This window comes from Oryx dammah, unplaced genomic scaffold (genome assembly GCF_014754425.2).
Source record: "Oryx dammah isolate SB20612 unplaced genomic scaffold, SCBI_Odam_1.1 HiC_scaffold_7, whole genome shotgun sequence".
Taxonomy (NCBI): Eukaryota; Metazoa; Chordata; class Mammalia; order Artiodactyla; family Bovidae; genus Oryx; species Oryx dammah.
In genome coordinates, this window is record NW_024070191.1 from 35,818,050 (window position 1) to 35,835,956 (window position 17,907).

Genomic DNA, 17,907 nt, shown 5'->3' on the forward strand with positions numbered 1-17,907 from the left:
GCCACCTCCTCCCTCAGCGCAAGGTCCGGGGAGCGTGTGCAGGCCCGGATGCTGGGCGCCCCCGCCGTGGCGGCCCCTCAGCGCGGGGTCCGGGAGCGCGGGGCAGGCCCGGGCGCCCCCGCCGTGGCGGCCCCTCAGCGGCTCAGCTTGAGCGTGCCCCCCGCCCTGCAGGCCCCCGAGCTGCTGGAGCAGCAGAAGTACACGGTGACAGTGGACTACTGGAGCTTCGGCACCTTGGCCTTCGAGTGCATCACTGGCTTCCGGCCTTTCCTGCCCAACTGGCAGCCGGTGCAGTGGTGAGTGAGCCTGGGCCCGCCCCCCGGGAGGGTGTCCCCCGCCTTTGCCAGACACCGCCTCGCCTTCCCGGTCTCGTGGGGCGGCCCAGGCCGGGCCTGAGACCCCTGTGACCTGTCACCCCGAGAAAGTCCTGTGGGGACCCGGCGTGAGCACAGCCTGAGCTCCGAGAGCCCTGGCTTCTGAACCTTAATAGCCTTAAATCCAGTCTGTGTAAATGACTGCTCTGCGCAGGGCAGGAAGCCAGTGTGTTTACAGAGTGAATGAGTGAGTGGTGGTAAACAAGCAAAGGGCATGTTTACGTGACAGATACCGAGACGTATGTAGATGAAAGTTTACTGTTGACCAATTCTACTGCTCCTCAGTACAAAGTTTTTTTTTTTTCTTTTTACATATGGCAGTATACACGTTTCAGGGCTGTTCTCTTATATCATCCCACCCTCGCCTTCTCCCACGTAGTCCAATGGTCTGTTCTTGATATCTGTGTTTCTTTCCCTGGTTTGCATATAGAATCATTTTTACCATCGTCATAAATTCCATATATATGTGTTAATATACTGTTATTGATAAAAGAATGAAACTAGAACACTTTCCAATACCATACACAAAAATAAACTCAAAGTGGATTAAAGATCTAAACGTAAGACCAGAAACTATGAAATTTGGTTTTAAAAGCATCAGACAGTGAACCGGGTACACTGCTGAAAAGATACTTTCTAATAAGGAATATGATCAAGGTTTTAAATACTACTCTGTGTTTTTAAACTTTTCTTCTAATTGTATTACTAATATGTGGTTCATTATATACATAAAAGTTAAGCATTACTGAAATGCATCATTTAAAAGCTAATGTCCTCTTGACCCAGTTAGGGTTCATTCGCAGTGATTCCTTGAGGGGCCACACACTAACTGAAGCGATAGTACCGTTGTCCAGAATTCTTTGTCTCCAGTCTTAGTGTTTGGAGCAGCGCTAAGTTCACGGGGTTCATCCTTCAGAAAGCAGAAGAGGGAAAGGTCATCCCTCGCCACCTGCTTGGTTTCCCCCCGACCCACAGATGCCTGGCACTGTTGGCTTTGGGTCCACCTCGGGGATGTTTCCTACACCCACAAGTGAGCGGGCATGTATCTGCCTGCTGGCTCATTGGTGGATTTCACCCCTTCTCACCTCGGTGATGATGTCGCAGGCACGCCGCCCTGTGAGTGCTCCTCCAGGGTTTTTACACTGAGAATCTCCTCCCGCCGCCACTAACATTTCTCCGTCTCCAGACTCTTCTTCTGTGTGCCTGTGTTTGTTCAAAAACCAAAGTAGGTTACCAGACGTACTCTCAGAGAACCTGCCTTTCACACTTAACTGAAACAGCTCCGGGAAATCCCGGTGCATCCACAGTTGTTTCCCTGGGATAAGTTCCTAGAAATGGGCTCAACATACCAGATGCTGCACGTGCTCAGGGTTTTGGCTTGTACTAGCAGCGTGCTCCGCAGGAAGGCTGCGAAACAGCATCTCCAGCAGGGACATGCAAAGGTCCTCTCCCCCTGCCCCTTTGTGGGGCAGCTCTGGCTGATGTCACGTTTCTCAGTATCTTCCTGGAAGTACCAGAAACACAGGCTCTCTCAAAGGACACAGGTACTCACATCATGAGAATGTTTATTTGTAAGACCAAGACGTAGCCTTTGAAATCCGTTCAAGAAGAGTAGCTTTCTGTGACGCAGTCCAGTTCGGTCACCGTTTACACACCAGACACAGGAAAGGATGAACCAGGCTCCGTCTCCGTGCCCGAGGGGCCTGGTGACGTGGCGGAGGGCGCCCTCCCGTGGAGACTGATGGTAGCACAAGCAGCGCCCTGAGCTGGGCTCCGCCGCGCTGACTTAGCTCCTAGCGTTAAGTCACACCGCATCGTGCGACCATCACAACAGTGACTTTAAACTGTACACGCGTCGTGTTTTTAACTCACCGAGGGATGACTGCAGTTCTGTTCAAATGTTGAGCGTTTCCATTATTTATAGCAAGGTGAATCAGAATCCATCAGAACTAGAGGAAATGCCGTTTGAAACCATCCCTGATGGCCCTGCTGTCTGCAGAGCCAGCCTCCCTCACGTTGCTGGGAGGCCAGGTGACCACTTCCAAGCACGCGTCTCTGAAACCCGAGAGTCTGTGAGACGTGCCTGTCTGGTCTGCCTGTAATGCCTTAGGCAACTTTAACAATTTCACTCTCATCTCAAATGGCAGGTAGATAGTAATTTCAGAACAAATGCAATTTGAGCTTTATTATCCTATCATAAAGCTGCTTTGAAGGACCAGTCTTGAAAATACATTTTAGGACCAGCCTAAGCAGTAAGCATTTCACTCACAGTGTCCTTTCATTTATCTGTGTAATTTCCCGTAGACAGACTTGAGTTTCTATCAGAGCACCATCCCACCGTGTGTGATGACAGCCTGACTTCCAGGAGGCAGGTTCGAGCCACACCCTGGATCTTCCAGGCTCTGTGTGCTCCACATGGGTCAGTTTACCCCCCCTGCCAATGAGACTTCAGGCTAAAGCATTTTCCATCTGAATCTCTAACGTCTTTCTGGAAAGGAAGGACGCGGACATTGAGTAGCAGGAGCAGCTGCTCTTGGCTCCAAGCCCCTGGTTCCGTCTTTCTCTAGTGGTGTGACTTCCGGCAGGCCGTTTCCTCACCTGGTGAGGGTGGGGGGTGGGGGGCTGAAAACTGCCCACCCCACAGAAGTCTCGGGTGGAGAAGGGTGCATTCACTGTCAGCGCTGGATTCTCTGCGAAGCATTGTTCAGACTCCTGTCATCACCCTTGTCGCTGAGAATACGTGAAGCCAGTTTAAAATCGTTTTTCCTTAAACACTAATTCAGATACGTCTAAAGGGTCTCCTAGTTGGAAAACGTTAGCGCTTCACTTGCCTTCAGAAGTCAGGCATAGCCATTGCATTTAGAGGGAAGTGCGTGGTGTGTGTGCAGGTGGCACGTGAAGGAACCGTGGTGCAGACGTCCTGTCTTCATTCTCTGTGTTAGATGGAAAGTAAAAGAACAAGCCGGATGGGCCGGGGTGAGGTCAGGAGACAGCGGTACAAGCCTGCGGGTTCCTGACTCTCACTGGGCAGTACCGACGCCCTTAACCTCCCAAAGAAGCGTCCCAGCGGGTTGCTGGGCCTCACAAGTGGTTCGGTAGACCCCTGTGGGATCCTGTCTGGTTGTCAAGTGGAAGGTCACCCGTGTAAGGGGCTGTTGGGCGCCCGCTGACATCAGGGTCACTACACGCAGCGCGACAGTCCCCCCACATCCACAGGCACTCCAAAGTCCGGCAGAAGAGCGAGATGGACATCGTGGTGAGCGAGGACCTGAACGGGGCCGTGAAGTTCTCCAGCTCGCTGCCGCACCCCAACAACCTCAACAGGTATGTCCCCAGCCTCTCCTCCTCCACCTCTGTGGCCTGTCCTTCCTTTCTAAAGATGGGGGTGGGGGCTGACGTCCCCGGCAGCTCTGACCCCCGGTCCTGCCGTCGTCCATCTCGGTCTTAGCACACCGTCCCCACCCCACCCATCTGGAGTTACCTCTTCGGTTCCCAGCATACTTGTTGCCCTCCTGACCCGTGGTGGCTCTGCCTTGCAGGCGTTTGGTCTGGCAGAGGGCTTAGCTCCTGGTCAGCTGTAAACCTCTGAAGGGTAGGGAATGGCCCCTTGTGCTCTTTGTCCATCCTTCTTCAGGCTGGCACTGTGTTTTTGCCAACAAATAAACCTTTGCATTTTGAACAGCATAGCAGTCTGGTCTCAGAGCCAGAATATGAGCCGTCAGGTCATCTTACCAGAACCGGGAGATGGTTCAGGAGACAGCAGCCGGCAGCCCCACGCCGAGGCACACGGCTCAGTTTCCATGAGTCTTTGGAGGATGGGGAGGGGGTCCCCTGTTGAGCTGAGCTGGAACTTCCTGGAAGGATCTGGACCGATAGGCAGGGCAGGTTGATGAAGAAGGCTCTTCAAGGGGAAAAGACTTGGGGGCGGCCAGGGAGAGGCAGTGGGTAGCGATGTTGGCGTCTGGAGGGCTTCTGTTGGGGGACAGGAATGGGTGCTGGGGGCACCCAGCAGTGCAGTGTGGACCCCTCAGACGCTTCCCAGGAAGCGACTGACAATGTGGATCGAACCGGCGGTGTGGGGCCAGATCGTCAGGCAGTGCTCCTGCTGGGGGAGGGGGCTGCTCAATGCCTGGAAAGCTGCCTGGAGGGTCTCGCATGGCCCTCTGCCCAGAGGCCCCTGACGGGAGGGTGTTTGTGCAGATCCAGTGGAGGAAGGGGGTGGGGGTCGAGCCCCAGAGCAATTCATGTTGTTAGGGGAAGGCTCACCCTTCCTCAGGGTGGTTAAGCCTCAGGGATCACTTTGGCCCCGAACCGCGATGGTCACATGGGGCGGGAGAAGCGTGCGTGCTTTTCAGTACCCACGTGTGCCGGGAAGCTGGCGCTGGGCCTCGCGCACGTGCGTGGGTGCGCACACACATGGGACGAGAAGCTGGTGCTGGGCCTCGCACACGCACATGCACGCACACGTCGGGCAGGAAGCTGGCGCTGGGCCTTGGGCACGTGCGTGAGTGCACACACACACGTCGGGCAGGAAGCTGGCGCTGGGCCTCACGCACGCACACGTCTGGCGGGAATCTGGTGCTGGGCCTCGTGCACCTGCGTGGGTGCGCACAGACATGGGATGGGAAGCTGGCACTGGGCCTCGTGCATGCACATGCACGCACACACATGGGACGAGAAGCTGGCGCTGGGCCTCGCGCACGCACACGTGGGATGGGAAGCTGGCGCTGGGCCCCGTGCACATGCGCGCACACGCACACACCGCCCCCGCCCCCTCAGTGTCCTGGCCCAGCGGCTGGAGAAGTGGCTGCAGCTGATGCTGACGTGGCACCCGCGCCAGAGGGGCACGGACCCCGTCTACGGGCCCAACGGCTGCTTCAAGGCCCTGGACGACATCTTGAACTTGAAGGTGAGCCTGTACCTAGTCCGCCCCAGGCCGTGGGCCCCCTGACCCCTGTGAGGGTGTGATGGGACCCTTGCTGACTGATGGGTTGTGAGGCCGTCTCCAGGGACGCACAGGAGGGGAAAGACTCCGGGGGGCGGACCCCGGGCGGGGCCTCCGAGAAGCCGGGCCAGCAGGCAGGCGTCCCTGTCGAGCCATGCCTCCCGTGACCCTCCCGTGACCCCCGGGGTTTTTGCAGCTGCTTCATGTCCTGAACATGGTCACGGGCACCCTGCACACCTACCCCGTGACCGAGGACGAGAGCCTGCAGAGCCTGAAAGCCCGCATCCGCCAGGACACAGGCATCCTCGAGGAGGACCAGGAGCTGCTACAGGAGGCGGGGCTGGCCCTGATCCCCGACAAGCCCGCCGCCCAGTGCCTCTCGGATGGCAAGGTGAGCCCGGCCTCCTGTGGGCGCCAGGCGGCCACCCGTTCCGAGGTGGGAACGCGAGATCCTGCGGACTTGGTAGGAGACACGGATCGCCCCACACTTTAGCTGTACCTTCCAGACCACTGGGAGTGCCTTTTGCTCTTGCTGCCAAAGCGACGCTTCATTCTTCCACGTCAACCGAAACTGTTTTTGACCCCGTCATGTGCGGTACCATGCTGACCACTGCACAAAATGAGCTGCAAATTTAACACAGGGGAAGAGGCATTGGACAGTAAAGGAGATGGCAGGCATCTGAGTGACACGGTAAAGACAGAGGATAGAGCAGAATGTACTGTGCTGTAGATGAGGTGTGCGTCAGGTAATAAGTGTAAAGGGAACAGCGAGGGCAGTAGAGGCCAGAGGCCCTGGGAGAGGCCTGGTGGGCACCTGGCGTGTCCTGGCCGAGCATGCTCTGCAGTCTCCCGTTTCTTGGGGGACGGTGGGGTGGGGGGTGCGAGACCTCATTTTGCCTCTGGTCCCTTTACAGCTGAATGAGGGCCGCACGCTGGACATGGACCTCGTTTTCCTCTTTGACAACAGCAGGGTCACCTATGAAAGCCAGGTCTCCCCACAGCCCCAGCCTGAAAGCGTCAGCTGCATCCGTAAGCATGGCCTATTCTTCTAAAAAAATGATCCCTTATAGCTCTTGGAACAAAGCTAGGGGGAGAGCCCTGGCCCAAGCGAGGGGTCCTCCCCAAGCAGGCGAGTCCACCCGGTCCTCAGACAGCCGTCTTCAGTCGTACATGTGAGAAGCAGCCCCACCGGAGGCAGGACAGAGCATCTTCAGTTAATTTCAGCCTCATCTAAACAGGGGACAGAGAAGATGGCCCACAGGCTGTTGACCTTGAATCGCAAAACCATTTTATTTGTGAAACTGTCTTTGTACGTTAGTAATTAATATATGCACAAGATACCAAAAGGTACAATAGAACAATACGGTGAAGAGTAAGCTCCTCCGTGTCCCCAGTTTCCCAGGGAAAACTGCCACCAGACTCCTGAGTCTTCCTTCCAAGGTGTTCTGTGCATCTGTAAATTTGGACGTGTGTGTACCCCGGGGCGCAAAAGTGAGCAACAGGAAGCAGGCTCAACACCCAAGGCGGTTGTGTAATAGCCGAGCCGTTACATAACCGAGCGGTGTGGCTGAGCCAGCAGGCTCCAGGGGTGGGATGCTGTCGTCCACCGCAGGCACTGCGCCCTGACCATCGCCTGTGTTTCCATTCAGTGCAAGAGCCCAAGAGGAACCTCCCGTTCTTTCAACTGCGGAAGGTGTGGGGCCAAGTCTGGCACAGCATCCAGGCCCTGAAGGAAGACTGCAGCCGCCTGCAGCAGGGCCAGCGCGCAGCCATGTAGGTGCCCAGCTGCAGGGCACCACGTGCCCAGAGTGCCCGGTGGCCTGGCCATGGGGCGGGGGCCGAGGCGGGGCCCCAGGGTCAGCCGCTATCGGGAGGGGCAGGAGGGAAGACGCTGCTCTGGAAGGGCGGGAAGCCATCGGTGGGCAGGATGGTGGGAGGGCCTGTTAGACCCAACAGGCACATGTGGTCAGCGCGCGCACCAGGGTTGTGGACGGGGTGGGGGGCGGCTGGCCAGAGGGCTGGCCCAGCTCCACTGTGGGTTGGCCACCCTGCCAGGCCAGGCTGACTCTTTCCCCAGGTTGTGGCTGGTTTGGGTTCCTTTGCATGGCACTTCACCTAATTCTAGTTTCGGAGCAGAGCCTCACCCATCGCTACGGGCCAGGAAATTGTCGTGATGGTTATAAGTGGCTGCACTTGTTGTGATTATACTAATTATAGCAGGGGCCTGCCAAGGTGTTGGAGGCCACTTTTACTATGGTCCGGGAAGTGGTACCTGGATCCCAAACACGCCCATGGTGTGTCTCTTGGGGGCCCCTGCAGGATGAATCTGCTGCGGAACAACAGCTGTCTGTCCAAGATGAAGAACTCCATGGCCTCCATGTCTCAGCAGCTCAAGGCCAAGCTGGACTTCTTTAAGACCAGCATCCAGATCGACCTGGAGAAGTACAGGGAGCAGACAGAGTTTGGGATCAGTGAGTGTGTCCTTTGCAATCAATCTGGAGAGACCATTAAACTCCTTTCTCAAGTTTTTTTTTTTTTTTTTGTCCTCTTATAATGGAGTGCCTTTTCACTTTCTTGGTTTTGGGGTGTTTTCATTATTTTTAACTTTTGTTTTCCCCTCCGTGTTTTTCCTCCAGCGTCGGACAAGCTGCTGCTAGCCTGGAGGGAGATGGAGCAGGCCGTGGAGCTCTGCGGACGGGTAGGAGGCTCCCCGGGTTCCCAGCCCCGCCGAGGGCACCCTCTTCCCTGCCATCTTTCCCCTTTCTCACTGAGCGCTTGGTCCAGCTTTTGTGTCAAAAATCACATTTTCCTCACCAGGCTCTCTGCCCTCAGCTAGTACTTGCTGGAAGGAGGTAGGGGGTGGTGGGCAGAGGTCCCCAGTGTGGCCGGTCCGGGAGCCATACAGGTCTGAGTCAGGCTTACGACGTGACACGTCCTGGGGAGTACAGACGTCTCCCCGCGAGAAGGGCCCTTGGATAAAGGAGCAGCACTCGGTCATGTCAGAAGTTGCCCTGACTTCCTCCTCGGGACACTGAGCCCGTAGGAAGGAACAGGTCCGAAGGGGCAAGTCTGAGGGCTGTGAATCAGATGCCACTGAACAGTGTTGATCATGAGGCCAGGCAGGGAGGTGGGGTGCCCCTGTGGACCTCACTCAGGGGGAAGCCTGGACCCCAAGGTCTTTTCCTGGACTCTTCCACCATCTGCCCAGTGAACTCGGGCAGGGAGCCTCCCCTCCGTGTCGAAGCGTCTGTTCCTATAAATTGGTGCCGATGCCCCTTGTTCGAGGTGGGTGACCCCTTGTTCAGGCACAGGGACGCGAGCCACCACTCCACTCCTGCCCCCGGCTCCCCACGATCTCTGTCCTCGTGGACGTAACCCCTGAGATCCAGGGCGAGTTAGGAGAGGGGAGCGTGCCCCGGCTCGTCTCCACACCAGGGCCAGGCCAGGTCCTCTCAGGCCCCGTCGCATCTCGTCCTAGTTTCCGGTGGGGGAGACTGCAGCTTGAGGCCAGGGTGACCTGCCCCAGGGCCACAGAGCTGGTGGGTGGCAGGCCCAGATCCCGGCCGCAGACTCCCAAGGCCGTGTCCCTTCTAGCCGGGCAGCTGAAGGCCCATGGTGAGGCTCGGGAGTCCCTGGCCGAGTCCGTCGGGGCTCAGTCTCAGCGCGGCTCTGTCTCCAGGAGGACGAGGTGAAGCACTTGGTGGAGCGGATGATGGCCCTGCAGACAGATATCGTGGACCTGCAGCGCAGCCCCATGGGCCGGAAGCAGGGCGGGACGCTGGACGACCTGTGAGTGTGTGCGTGTGTCTGTGCCTGGGCGGGCGGGCAGGCTGTTCAGGCGCAGTTCCACTGGAGCATGCCCTCCCGTGCAGCCTAATCCCAGGGAGGTCCTCTCGGCACGTGTGGAAGCTGGGCCTGGGCAAACCTCCGTCCCTCTGAGCCTCACCTGAGACGGAAGAGCTGTGTCTGACCTCACAGTTGTGGGGACCAGTTCAGATAATGCCCTGAGCCATGGTTCGTGAACTCCAAAGCATCAGGTCAGATGCCCGGCTGCCCAGCATACCCCAACCCGGGCGTGGCCTGAGAAGCAGGAAGTAGGACGGGAAGGAGCCAGGTAAGTCTTAGAAGGTGGAACCTTGACTCTTCATTTGAGTCGTGATCAGGACTTGGCCTCAGCTCCAGGGACCCTCTCTGGGCAGAGTAGCCCCTCCTGCATTCCAGGAGCAGACGAGGGTGCCAGGAGAGCCTCCCTGGGGCTCAGCCAGGCCTCTGATGCTTCTGCCAGGATTGTTAGGACCGGAGGCTCCAGTCTTTGAAATCTGATTATCTGTAGCCTATATTTTGTCAAAACTTCCCTGGTGGCTCAGACGGTAAAGCGTCTGTCTACAATGTGGGAGACCCAGGTTCGATCCTTGGGTCGGGAAGATCCCCTGGAGAAGGAAATGGCAATCCATTCTGGTACTATTGCCTGGAAAATCCCATGGACAGAGGAGCCTGGTGGGCTACAGCCCACGGGGTCACAGAGAGTCGGACACGACTGAGCGACCTCCCTTCACTATTCAGTGTTTTATCGTACTCTGGTTTTCACACAAAAGTCAACCCCTGGAAACGCCAGTCCACCTCACTGTGTTCTGGCCCTGGGGAGGGCGTGTCTGCTCCTGACTCGAGTTTCAGAGGCCACGTTGTCTGAACTCAGGACCCACACCTCTGAATTGCGGGGGCCAGGCGGGTGGGGAACGCTGAGGGACAGAGGAGGCTTCTCTCCTGAGGACTCTCAGGAAGTCTTGACCATGAGCTTTGAGTTGGTGTTTCGACAGTGAGCCGGGCCTTCCTCTGTCGTGGGTTTCGCCCATGACATCCCCAGGGAGTGTGCTTGCCTCCGGCCGGGACGTGCTGCCCGCCCAGCTTCCAGGAGTTGCTGATGCTGCCGGCAGTAGCTCTGGCGCTGATGGAGCCGCTGCCTTCTGTGTTTCAGAGAAGAACAGGCGCGGGAGCTTTACCGCAGGCTGAGGGAGAAACCGAGAGGTGAGTGGGCCGCCTCCCGGGTCCCCCACTGCCCGGGCACCAGACCGGCCCCCCACAGACCGTGCGGCTCCGTCCCGCTTTGCAGACCAACGGACTGACGGTGACAGTCAGGAAATGGTGCGGCTGCTCCTCCAGGCAATCCAAGGCTTTGAGAAGAAAGTGCGAGTGATTTACACGCAGCTCAGGTATCAGGCCGCAGTCCCCTCGGAGGGTGGAACGAGGAGAGGCCCCATCCCCTCCCCTGGGCCCTGGAGGAGCTCCTGCCCGCTGCAGCCAAGCGGAGTCATCCCCGCCGGGGCCTGCGTCCTGCTCCCCTCAACCCGGGCGTGCTGGAGCTCGTCGCACTTGGTCTTCACAGTAAGACCGTGGTCTGCAAGCAGAAGGCCCTGGAGCTGCTGCCCAAGGTGGAGGAGGTGGTCAGCCTGATGAGCGAGGACGAGAAGACGGTGGTGCGGCTGCAGGAGAAACGGCAGAAGGAGCTCTGGAATCTCCTGAAGATCGCGTGTGTGAGTGAGCCCGGGCAGGCCCGTCCTGGAGGCGGCAGGGTCGGTGTCCGTGCATGAGGTGGGCCGGGCCCCCTGGGGAGGCTCAAGGGGAGAATCCCTTCTCGCCGCTTCTCAGACGCCACTGGCTCCAGCACTCACTTCGGTCTCTGCCTGACTCCATATGGCCCTCTTCTCTAGTCTCTCCCTCGCTTTAAAATTTGTTTCTTTTTGGTGGCACTGGGTCTCTGTGGCTGCAGTCACACTTTCTCTAGCTGCGGTGAGCAGGGGCTGCGCTCGAGTCGGCGGCACGCAGGCTTCCTATCGCGATGACTTCTCTGGTTGTGGAGCACAGGCTCCAGGGTGCGCGGGCTTAGCTGTTCTACTGCACGTGGAGTCTTCCTGGACCAGGGGCTGAACCCGTGTCCTCTGCACAGGCAGGCGGACTGTCATCCGCTGTACCACCAGGGAAGTCCTCTTCTGTGTCTCTTGTAAAAACATTTGACCCTGGGTTTAGGTACCACCCAGATAATCCAGAGTGATCTCATCACAGGATCCTTAGCTACATCTGCAAAGATGCTTTTTCCAAACGAGATCACACCCCAGGTTCCTGGAGACCTGCGTGTAGCCCCTGAGTGGCGTGCCTGCCAGGCTCTGAGCCAGGCCTGTGCCGTGCAGCGCTCAGCCCGCTCTGCGAGTGCCCACCATCCCGATGTGGCTGTGATCCCACTGAGTGCTGCTCAGAGAGAAACCGCAGCACAGAAGAGAGCCCAGGACAGAGACTGGAGAAGAGCCAAGAAAAGCTTGGAATCGAGCTGGCAGGCAGCAGGGAGGCTGAGGACGCCTCTTCTGCTCCCCAGGTGGCGCAAGTCACGGGAAGTCACCTAGGACCTCCTTGTGTTTCTTTTCTTGGGAAGATTAAATGCACCTTCCTTCTCGTTTCCTTGTAAGGGTTTGTTGAGCAAACCAGCTAATGAGATAGAAGCCTCAGGGCCTTCCCTGGTGGTCCAGTGGTAAAGAATCCACCTTCCAACACAGGGGACGAGGGTTCGTTCACTGGTCAGGAAACTAAGATCCCACATGCCACAGGGCAACTAAGTCCTCCTGCCACAACGAGAGAAGCCTGTAACTGCAATCAAGAGCCTGCAGAGCCAAAAAACACAAAATTAAATAGCCAGTGGTTGATGAAAAAAAAAGGAATAGAACCCTCAAATCTCTCTGTATTTAGAACCCCCCAAATTTAAAATTAAATGGCCAATGGTTGATTAAAAAAAGAAAAGAAATAGAATCCTCAAATCTCTGTGTTTAGAACCCTCAATCAAAAAGTTATACCTGCAGATGCAGAAGCAGTTTCTAAGCTGAAACGCAAACCATCAGATGGCGATGTTGCCTGATTTCTGCAGGAAGAGCGTGTGTCTCGTGGCCAGGTGTTTTCATGAGAAAACACCCTGCCGTGGAAGCAGAGTCTCAGTCATCCCTCTGCCCCCAGACCACTGACTCTCATTCCGGTTTTGCCCTCTAGAGCAAGGTCCGGGGTCCCGTCAGCGGGAGCCCGGACAGCATGAACGCCTCCCGCCTGAGTCACCCCAGCCAGCTGATGTCTCAGCCCTGTGCAGCTCCCGACAGCTTGCCCGAGGCCGCTGAGAAGAGGTGAGTCCTCATCTGTGGCGCCCAGTGCCGAAGTCCGGGGCACGTCGGGAGGTCGTGGGCGTGGAAGCGTGGGTCTCCCGGTGGTGGCGCCATGCACGCCCCTTGGCATCTGTCCCCCGTGCCGGGCGCCATGGGCGTGGATGTGGTGTGTTGCTCATAGCATTGCTTGTGGCTTGCCCAGCCAGGTGTCCTTATCTGAGGCCAAGTTGCTCTTGCTGGATGGGAGCCTTCCGTCCAGTGCTGGCCAGCCCTGTGCTGTCCCCTCATCCATCCCTCGCTATCTGCTCATAGAAGCAGGTCCCCGAGGGTGTCCTCTGGTCACCGCGCCCCAGTCACGCATTGCCGGTCCCTCCTGTGGTCCCTCCTCCCCTCACCCCCCGCTCACCCCTCCCCGCCCTGCCTGCTGCGCACACCCCTGCTGCAGAGCTGGGAATGCAGCCTCAGAGCCCTTCCCGTGAGGTTTTCACTCTCTGCTTCCAGCCCAGTGCTGCCCCCAGGCCCCCTCTGGTCAAATCCGTCTTCACGGGAGACTGTTTTGATCGAGTTATTCTTCTGGATATTCAGGGACCAGCCATGGCAGCCAGCTACCTTGGGGCCAAGGCTGAGCCTTTTCCAGCCTCCAAGCGTCCTCTCCAGGCTCACCCCTGCTCCCAGACAGCTCCTGGCTCTGCCCGGGGGTCTTGGAGCCTGGTCCAGACCAGCAGCATCAGTGGGTTCTGGGCTCTCACTGGACATGCAGGTTCGAGATCGGCAGCCCCGGGTAACCAGGCCGGGCCGACCCCCCTGCATCCTGGCGCCCCAGGTCCTCAACTCTGCTGACGCCCTCCCCAGGGTGTCTTCCCTCTGCCCTGGCTCTGCCTCCCACCCCCTCCGTGGCCCAGACACACACGCACAGATCGCTGTTCCTGAGACACCTGTGTGGCTTTTTGTTTCTGGTTCAGCCTCACACCCATTTCTTCAGAGCCTTCCCTTGCTGGGCCCCAGGCACTGGAGACGGTGAAAATTGATTCCTAAGGGTAGATCTACAGACTAGAGAGGAGACTTGGTTGCTGAGGGAGAGGAATGACTGACAGCGGGTACAGGGTTTCCCCTTGGGTGATGAAAATGGTCGAGGACTAGACCTCTGCGATGGTTGCATGACGCTGTAAGTGCACCAGAAGCGTGTGGTTTTGCACCTTCCACGGGTGAACTTTATGGTTTGTGACTATATCTCAGTAAAGCTGTTTTCAAGAAGTCCTTTTCCTGTACTTGGGGAGTTTGTATCCTGTACTGTTTTGGGTTTTTTTTTTTTTTTTCTATTTCTCTTTTTGGCCCCTTGGCTTGCAGAATGTATTTCCCTAATCAGGGACTGAACCTGGGCCCTCGACAGTGAAAGTGCAGGGTCCTAACCACTGGACCACCAGAGAATTCCCCGTGTTGGATTCTTAATTCTCTCCCCAACTTCCAGTTAGCTCCTTGAGGGTGGTAACCAGGTCCGGGGCCTCTGGGGCCAGCCCAGAGCCTGGTGCCTGGGCAGTGGCCGGCCGGTGGATGAGTCGGGGCTCTGCTCCTCCCACTAGCGCCCCCTTTGCGGTGAGAGGAGGAACTGCGGGGCCCTTCCTGTTGGGTTTGTCCCCGTTCCTCCACGAGATCCTCAAAGCTCTAGGAAAGGCGTCCTGGGGGCTCAGGTTGCCATCTGTCTGCCCACGTCCTGGAGCTGAGGTTAGAACAAGACAGATGGCTTGCTTTGCTGTCGCCTTTCTTAGCCACGGCCTGTTCTCGGGACGTGTGCATTTCTCATCATAGGAAAGGCGAGAGTGCAGCAGATGAAATAGTTCCTAGAACACGCTGCTCCCAGTCTCAGAGAGCTGAGGACACCTGGGGAATTCTCGTGGTCTCTATGCCTTTGTCAGTTTCAAGAACTGTGAAACAGGTGATCTGGGAGAGATTTTCAGATTGTGGCAGTTTAGAGAGAGCCTAAGAAATCCCTTTGGCTCTGAACTTTTTTATTAGGCCAGACCTCTGCTTTCTCATGTTGTGAATGGCGATGCTCACGGCTGGGTTCGAGCTTCCATAACAGTGCTCAAGAAGAACAGATGAAATTGCTGAGGCAGTGTCATATATTTTAAGACACTCAGTATCAGAATAATTGTTCAATTTTTTAAATCTTTCCAGAAGCCCTTTAACATATTTGTACGTAGTAATATATTACTTTCGAAAAGTTCACACTGACCACGTTCTAATAATCCAGTCGTTTTCTTTAGTGAAGACCTGGTGGCTGAAGCTCACACCCTGTGCACCCAGCTGGAGAACGCCCTGCAGGACACCATGAAGGAGCAGGACCAGAGTTTGAGGGTAATGGCCCGCGGGGAGCCCCGCTGCTCCACACCTTTTCTTTTCTGCAGCAAACGAGAAGCTGAGAGAGAGGCGACGCCCTGCCGCCTAGATCTCAGTGTACCCTTGGGGTTTTCTGGTACAACCTTCATATTCATCGTGATAACAGGGCTGACGACTGTTGAACGAGCACAGGTACCTTACGTGCTCTGCCTCCTCTCATCCTCACTGCGCTTGGTCCTTATGAGGCTGGTAGCATCCCCGGGGGAAGGCCTCTCTCCCGCTCTTCTCTTCTGTGCCGTTGCTGGGCATGCACGTCAGAGGTGCGGTGCTGGGCTCCAGGGACAAAGCTGTCACCACCCCATCTCTCAGGGACTCGGAGCTTAGGGACTCAGCAAGCCCAGCTCTAGGGAAGCTGATCTAAAGAAAAATGAGTCCAAGTGCAGAGACATCGAGGCAAAGCTGAACTTTCTGAGAGGATGCTTAATCGTTCGCTTGGGTCTTTTAATGGCCATTTCCTCCAATACAGTCCCGCACTAGCGTTGCCGAAACTTCTCAGTTTGGGGAAGGATCGGAGGGGTCACTGCCAATGGTAATCACCTCTTATTTCTTCAAGTGTCATCCTGCTGTTTGGGGCTTTCCGTGTCTCCTCCTTGCTGCTCTTCCTCCTCTGGGCCCTGTATGTTTTGACCCTTGCACTGCCTATTTGCTTCTGCCGGAGGAAAAGGAAGTCTGGCCAGGTGGTTCCACCTGGTTAGCCTGGAGGTGGAGAGCTAAGATGAGCCCTGGGCACCTGGGCGTTCAGTGAGCATAGGTCAGTGCTGTGAGCTGCAGGAATAACACTTAAATTGCCTGGCCAGAGTCTCAGGGGCTCCACGCCCATCTGAAGATAAGCTCCTGCACGGTCTTGAAGACATAGCTCCGGCTCTGGGGTCCTTTGCAGAAACTCGACTGTCAATGAAAGGCTCTAGCCTTCCTTCTAAATCGTGCTGCTTGCCTCCCAAAGAAGAAAACCAGGTACCTGGGTGGCCGCGGGGTTGTTAATGAGCCCGTTGACTTTCAGTCTCTAGACTGGAGCTGGTTGCAGTCGGAGGAGGAGGAACAGCAGGGCCTGGAGCGGGCCTCGTGACGGTGGGCGGCACTTGCCCAAGGCCCCAGCGTCATCGTGCCCGGCGTTCTTGGCACCCAGACAGAGATCGCGCTCCTCCAGCAGCCGTGACGGTCACTGTAGACTGAAGGCATGGCCCTCCGTGGGCACATCCAGCAGTTCGTCCGCTCGCTGGATTTCCTCTGCTGCAGAGGCCCAGCGGACGTGGATGCGAGGGGGCGGCGTGTAGATGTCGCCGGGGCCGCCACTGCCCCTGCGAGGGGAGAGGAGTGCTCCAGGCTCAGTGGCCACACCCGACTGACTCCCAAGATGAAGTCTGAGCAGCGCTCGGTGCCAGCTGTCTCCTCCTGACCCTTCCTGCTCTCCAGAGGAGGTCTGTCGGCATAGCTCGAGTTTCTGGATTCAGCTTCTCTTGAGCAGACCTCGAAACCCCGGATCCTGCCCTGTCCCATCCTCCTTTCTCCTCTGATCTCACTGCTGCTAACGTTTGTCCTTCCACCTGCGATCTGCAGCCAGGCTGCGGTCCTTCCAGCCAGCGTGACTGTCTGGAGCCAGGAGGGAAAAGCATCTCCCTTCCTGCGGGTCCCAAAGAGTCCCTGGGAGCGAGCTGCCTTGGAGAAGAAGGAAAGACGGAAAGGGTGTCTGTCACCCATGAGCCTGCTGACCCCCTGTGCCCACAGCCCTGCCCTGTGTGCGGCCATAGGGGGACGGGGGAGGTCCCGCCCCTCATATCCTCTCGCGGTATTATTTACTGAATGTATTTAAAAAACAGATTCTCTATTTTGCAGCATGACTCAGATCCCACTGTATTTTTATAATACCTCTGGTTAGGACTTAACAAACTCAAAAACCCAACTGCAATGGAACATTTGATGAAATCGAACGGTGCCAGGGCCCACGCTGCCTCTCTGCTGTCTCACAAAAGCTTCTCTGTGTAACAGAGGGACAGCACGGTGAGCTCAGATGATCCCAGGCAGGCAAGTTTGGTTGGAGAAGAAAGCCAGACAAGAAGAGTTTCACAGAGTGCCTTCCGTGGAGGCGGTTCTGTGGGTTCCATGTACAGGAAGTTTGGACAACAATGGTTCATGCTTTAAGTGCCTCTTAGAAATTCACATTGTGCACTGGTTTACTGAAGGATGGAAAGTCCCATGATAATGAAGTGAAGTGAAGTCGCTCAGTCATGTCCAACTCTTTGCGACCCCATGGACTAGTACGCTCCTCCATCCATGGGATTTTCCAGGCAAGAGTACTGGAGTGGGTTGCCATTTCCTTCTCCCGTGATAATAAACTGGTTTAATTCTGCCTAAATCCGCTGTTTCCCCAACTTGCTTGACAATGACACCTTTTATTTTTCTCTCGTGTGCATGTAACATTGATGAACAGCCCAAAGAACTGGAGAGTGATAAACCATGATTTAGAAAACACTGGTGAGGAACACAGTGGGAATTTAGACCCGAATGGTAGGCTGGGGTGGGGTCAGATTAGGGAGGGAATGAGTGTTGAGCTAAGAATCAGGGGCCAATTTTAATGGCAGTTGGAAGTCACTGAAGAATTTTGAGTAAAGAAACATCACCAAAATTCATGCTTCAAAAGAGTAACATAGGGACTTCCCTAGTGGTGCAGTGGAATCCGCCTTCCAGTGCAGGAAACATGAATTCGATCCCTGGTCGAGGAACTAAGATCCTGCATGCCAGGGGGCAGCTAAGCCCACACACCACAACTGGAGAGACTGCAGGGAAAGATTTGGCATGCAGCAACTAAGACCCAATGCAGCCAAATAAATAGAACATTTTAAATTTAAAAAAATGATGAGTAATATAACTAGAAAATGCTAGTAGGTTGAAAAAATGAAAACCCTGGAGGTTGGAGTTCTAGAAAGTGGAGCAGATGCACCTCCCCACGTCCTAGTGCAGCTGAGACCCTTGGACGTTATTTATAAACGAAGAAGATTCTGAAAGGTAGTGAGAAGGATGCAGAGCAGCGGGGACTTTGGCCCTGAGTGGTGGCACG

At 56.3% G+C, this 17,907-nt stretch overlaps 1 protein-coding gene and 1 long non-coding RNA gene across 3 annotated transcripts in view; one reads left to right on the top strand and one right to left on the bottom strand.

Moving 5' to 3' along the window:
• The window catches only part of IKBKB (inhibitor of nuclear factor kappa B kinase subunit beta), a 51,400-nt gene extending 34,195 nt beyond the window's left edge, over positions 1 to 17,205 (top strand). The window contains exons 8-22 of one of the 2 annotated variants that reach the window (XM_040243245.1): positions 172 to 296; positions 3,591 to 3,698; positions 5,154 to 5,283; positions 5,516 to 5,710; positions 6,234 to 6,348; positions 6,969 to 7,092; positions 7,639 to 7,790; positions 7,956 to 8,017; positions 8,999 to 9,108; positions 10,295 to 10,344; positions 10,430 to 10,529; positions 10,703 to 10,850; positions 12,349 to 12,476; positions 14,720 to 14,810; positions 15,853 to 17,074. In XM_040243245.1, coding sequence (XP_040099179.1) covers positions 172 to 296; positions 3,591 to 3,698; positions 5,154 to 5,283; positions 5,516 to 5,710; positions 6,234 to 6,348; positions 6,969 to 7,092; positions 7,639 to 7,790; positions 7,956 to 8,017; positions 8,999 to 9,108; positions 10,295 to 10,344; positions 10,430 to 10,529; positions 10,703 to 10,850; positions 12,349 to 12,476; positions 14,720 to 14,810; positions 15,853 to 15,918 — 1,704 coding nt within the window. In that variant the 3' untranslated portion in view covers positions 15,919 to 17,074. Of the gene's footprint in view, positions 1 to 171; positions 297 to 3,590; positions 3,699 to 5,153; positions 5,284 to 5,515; positions 5,711 to 6,233; positions 6,349 to 6,968; positions 7,093 to 7,638; positions 7,791 to 7,955; positions 8,018 to 8,998; positions 9,109 to 10,294; positions 10,345 to 10,429; positions 10,530 to 10,702; positions 10,851 to 12,348; positions 12,477 to 14,719 lie in introns of both variants that reach the window. The other variant, XM_040243244.1, reaches the window with a different exon arrangement.
• On the bottom strand, positions 7,868 to 11,700 carry LOC120865848. The gene is made up of 2 exons (XR_005721529.1): positions 9,876 to 11,700; positions 7,868 to 9,669 (listed from the first exon to the last, which is right to left on the bottom strand). It is a non-coding gene; the product is annotated as an uncharacterized LOC120865848 (long non-coding RNA).
• Positions 17,206 to 17,907: the final 702 nt, after the last annotated feature.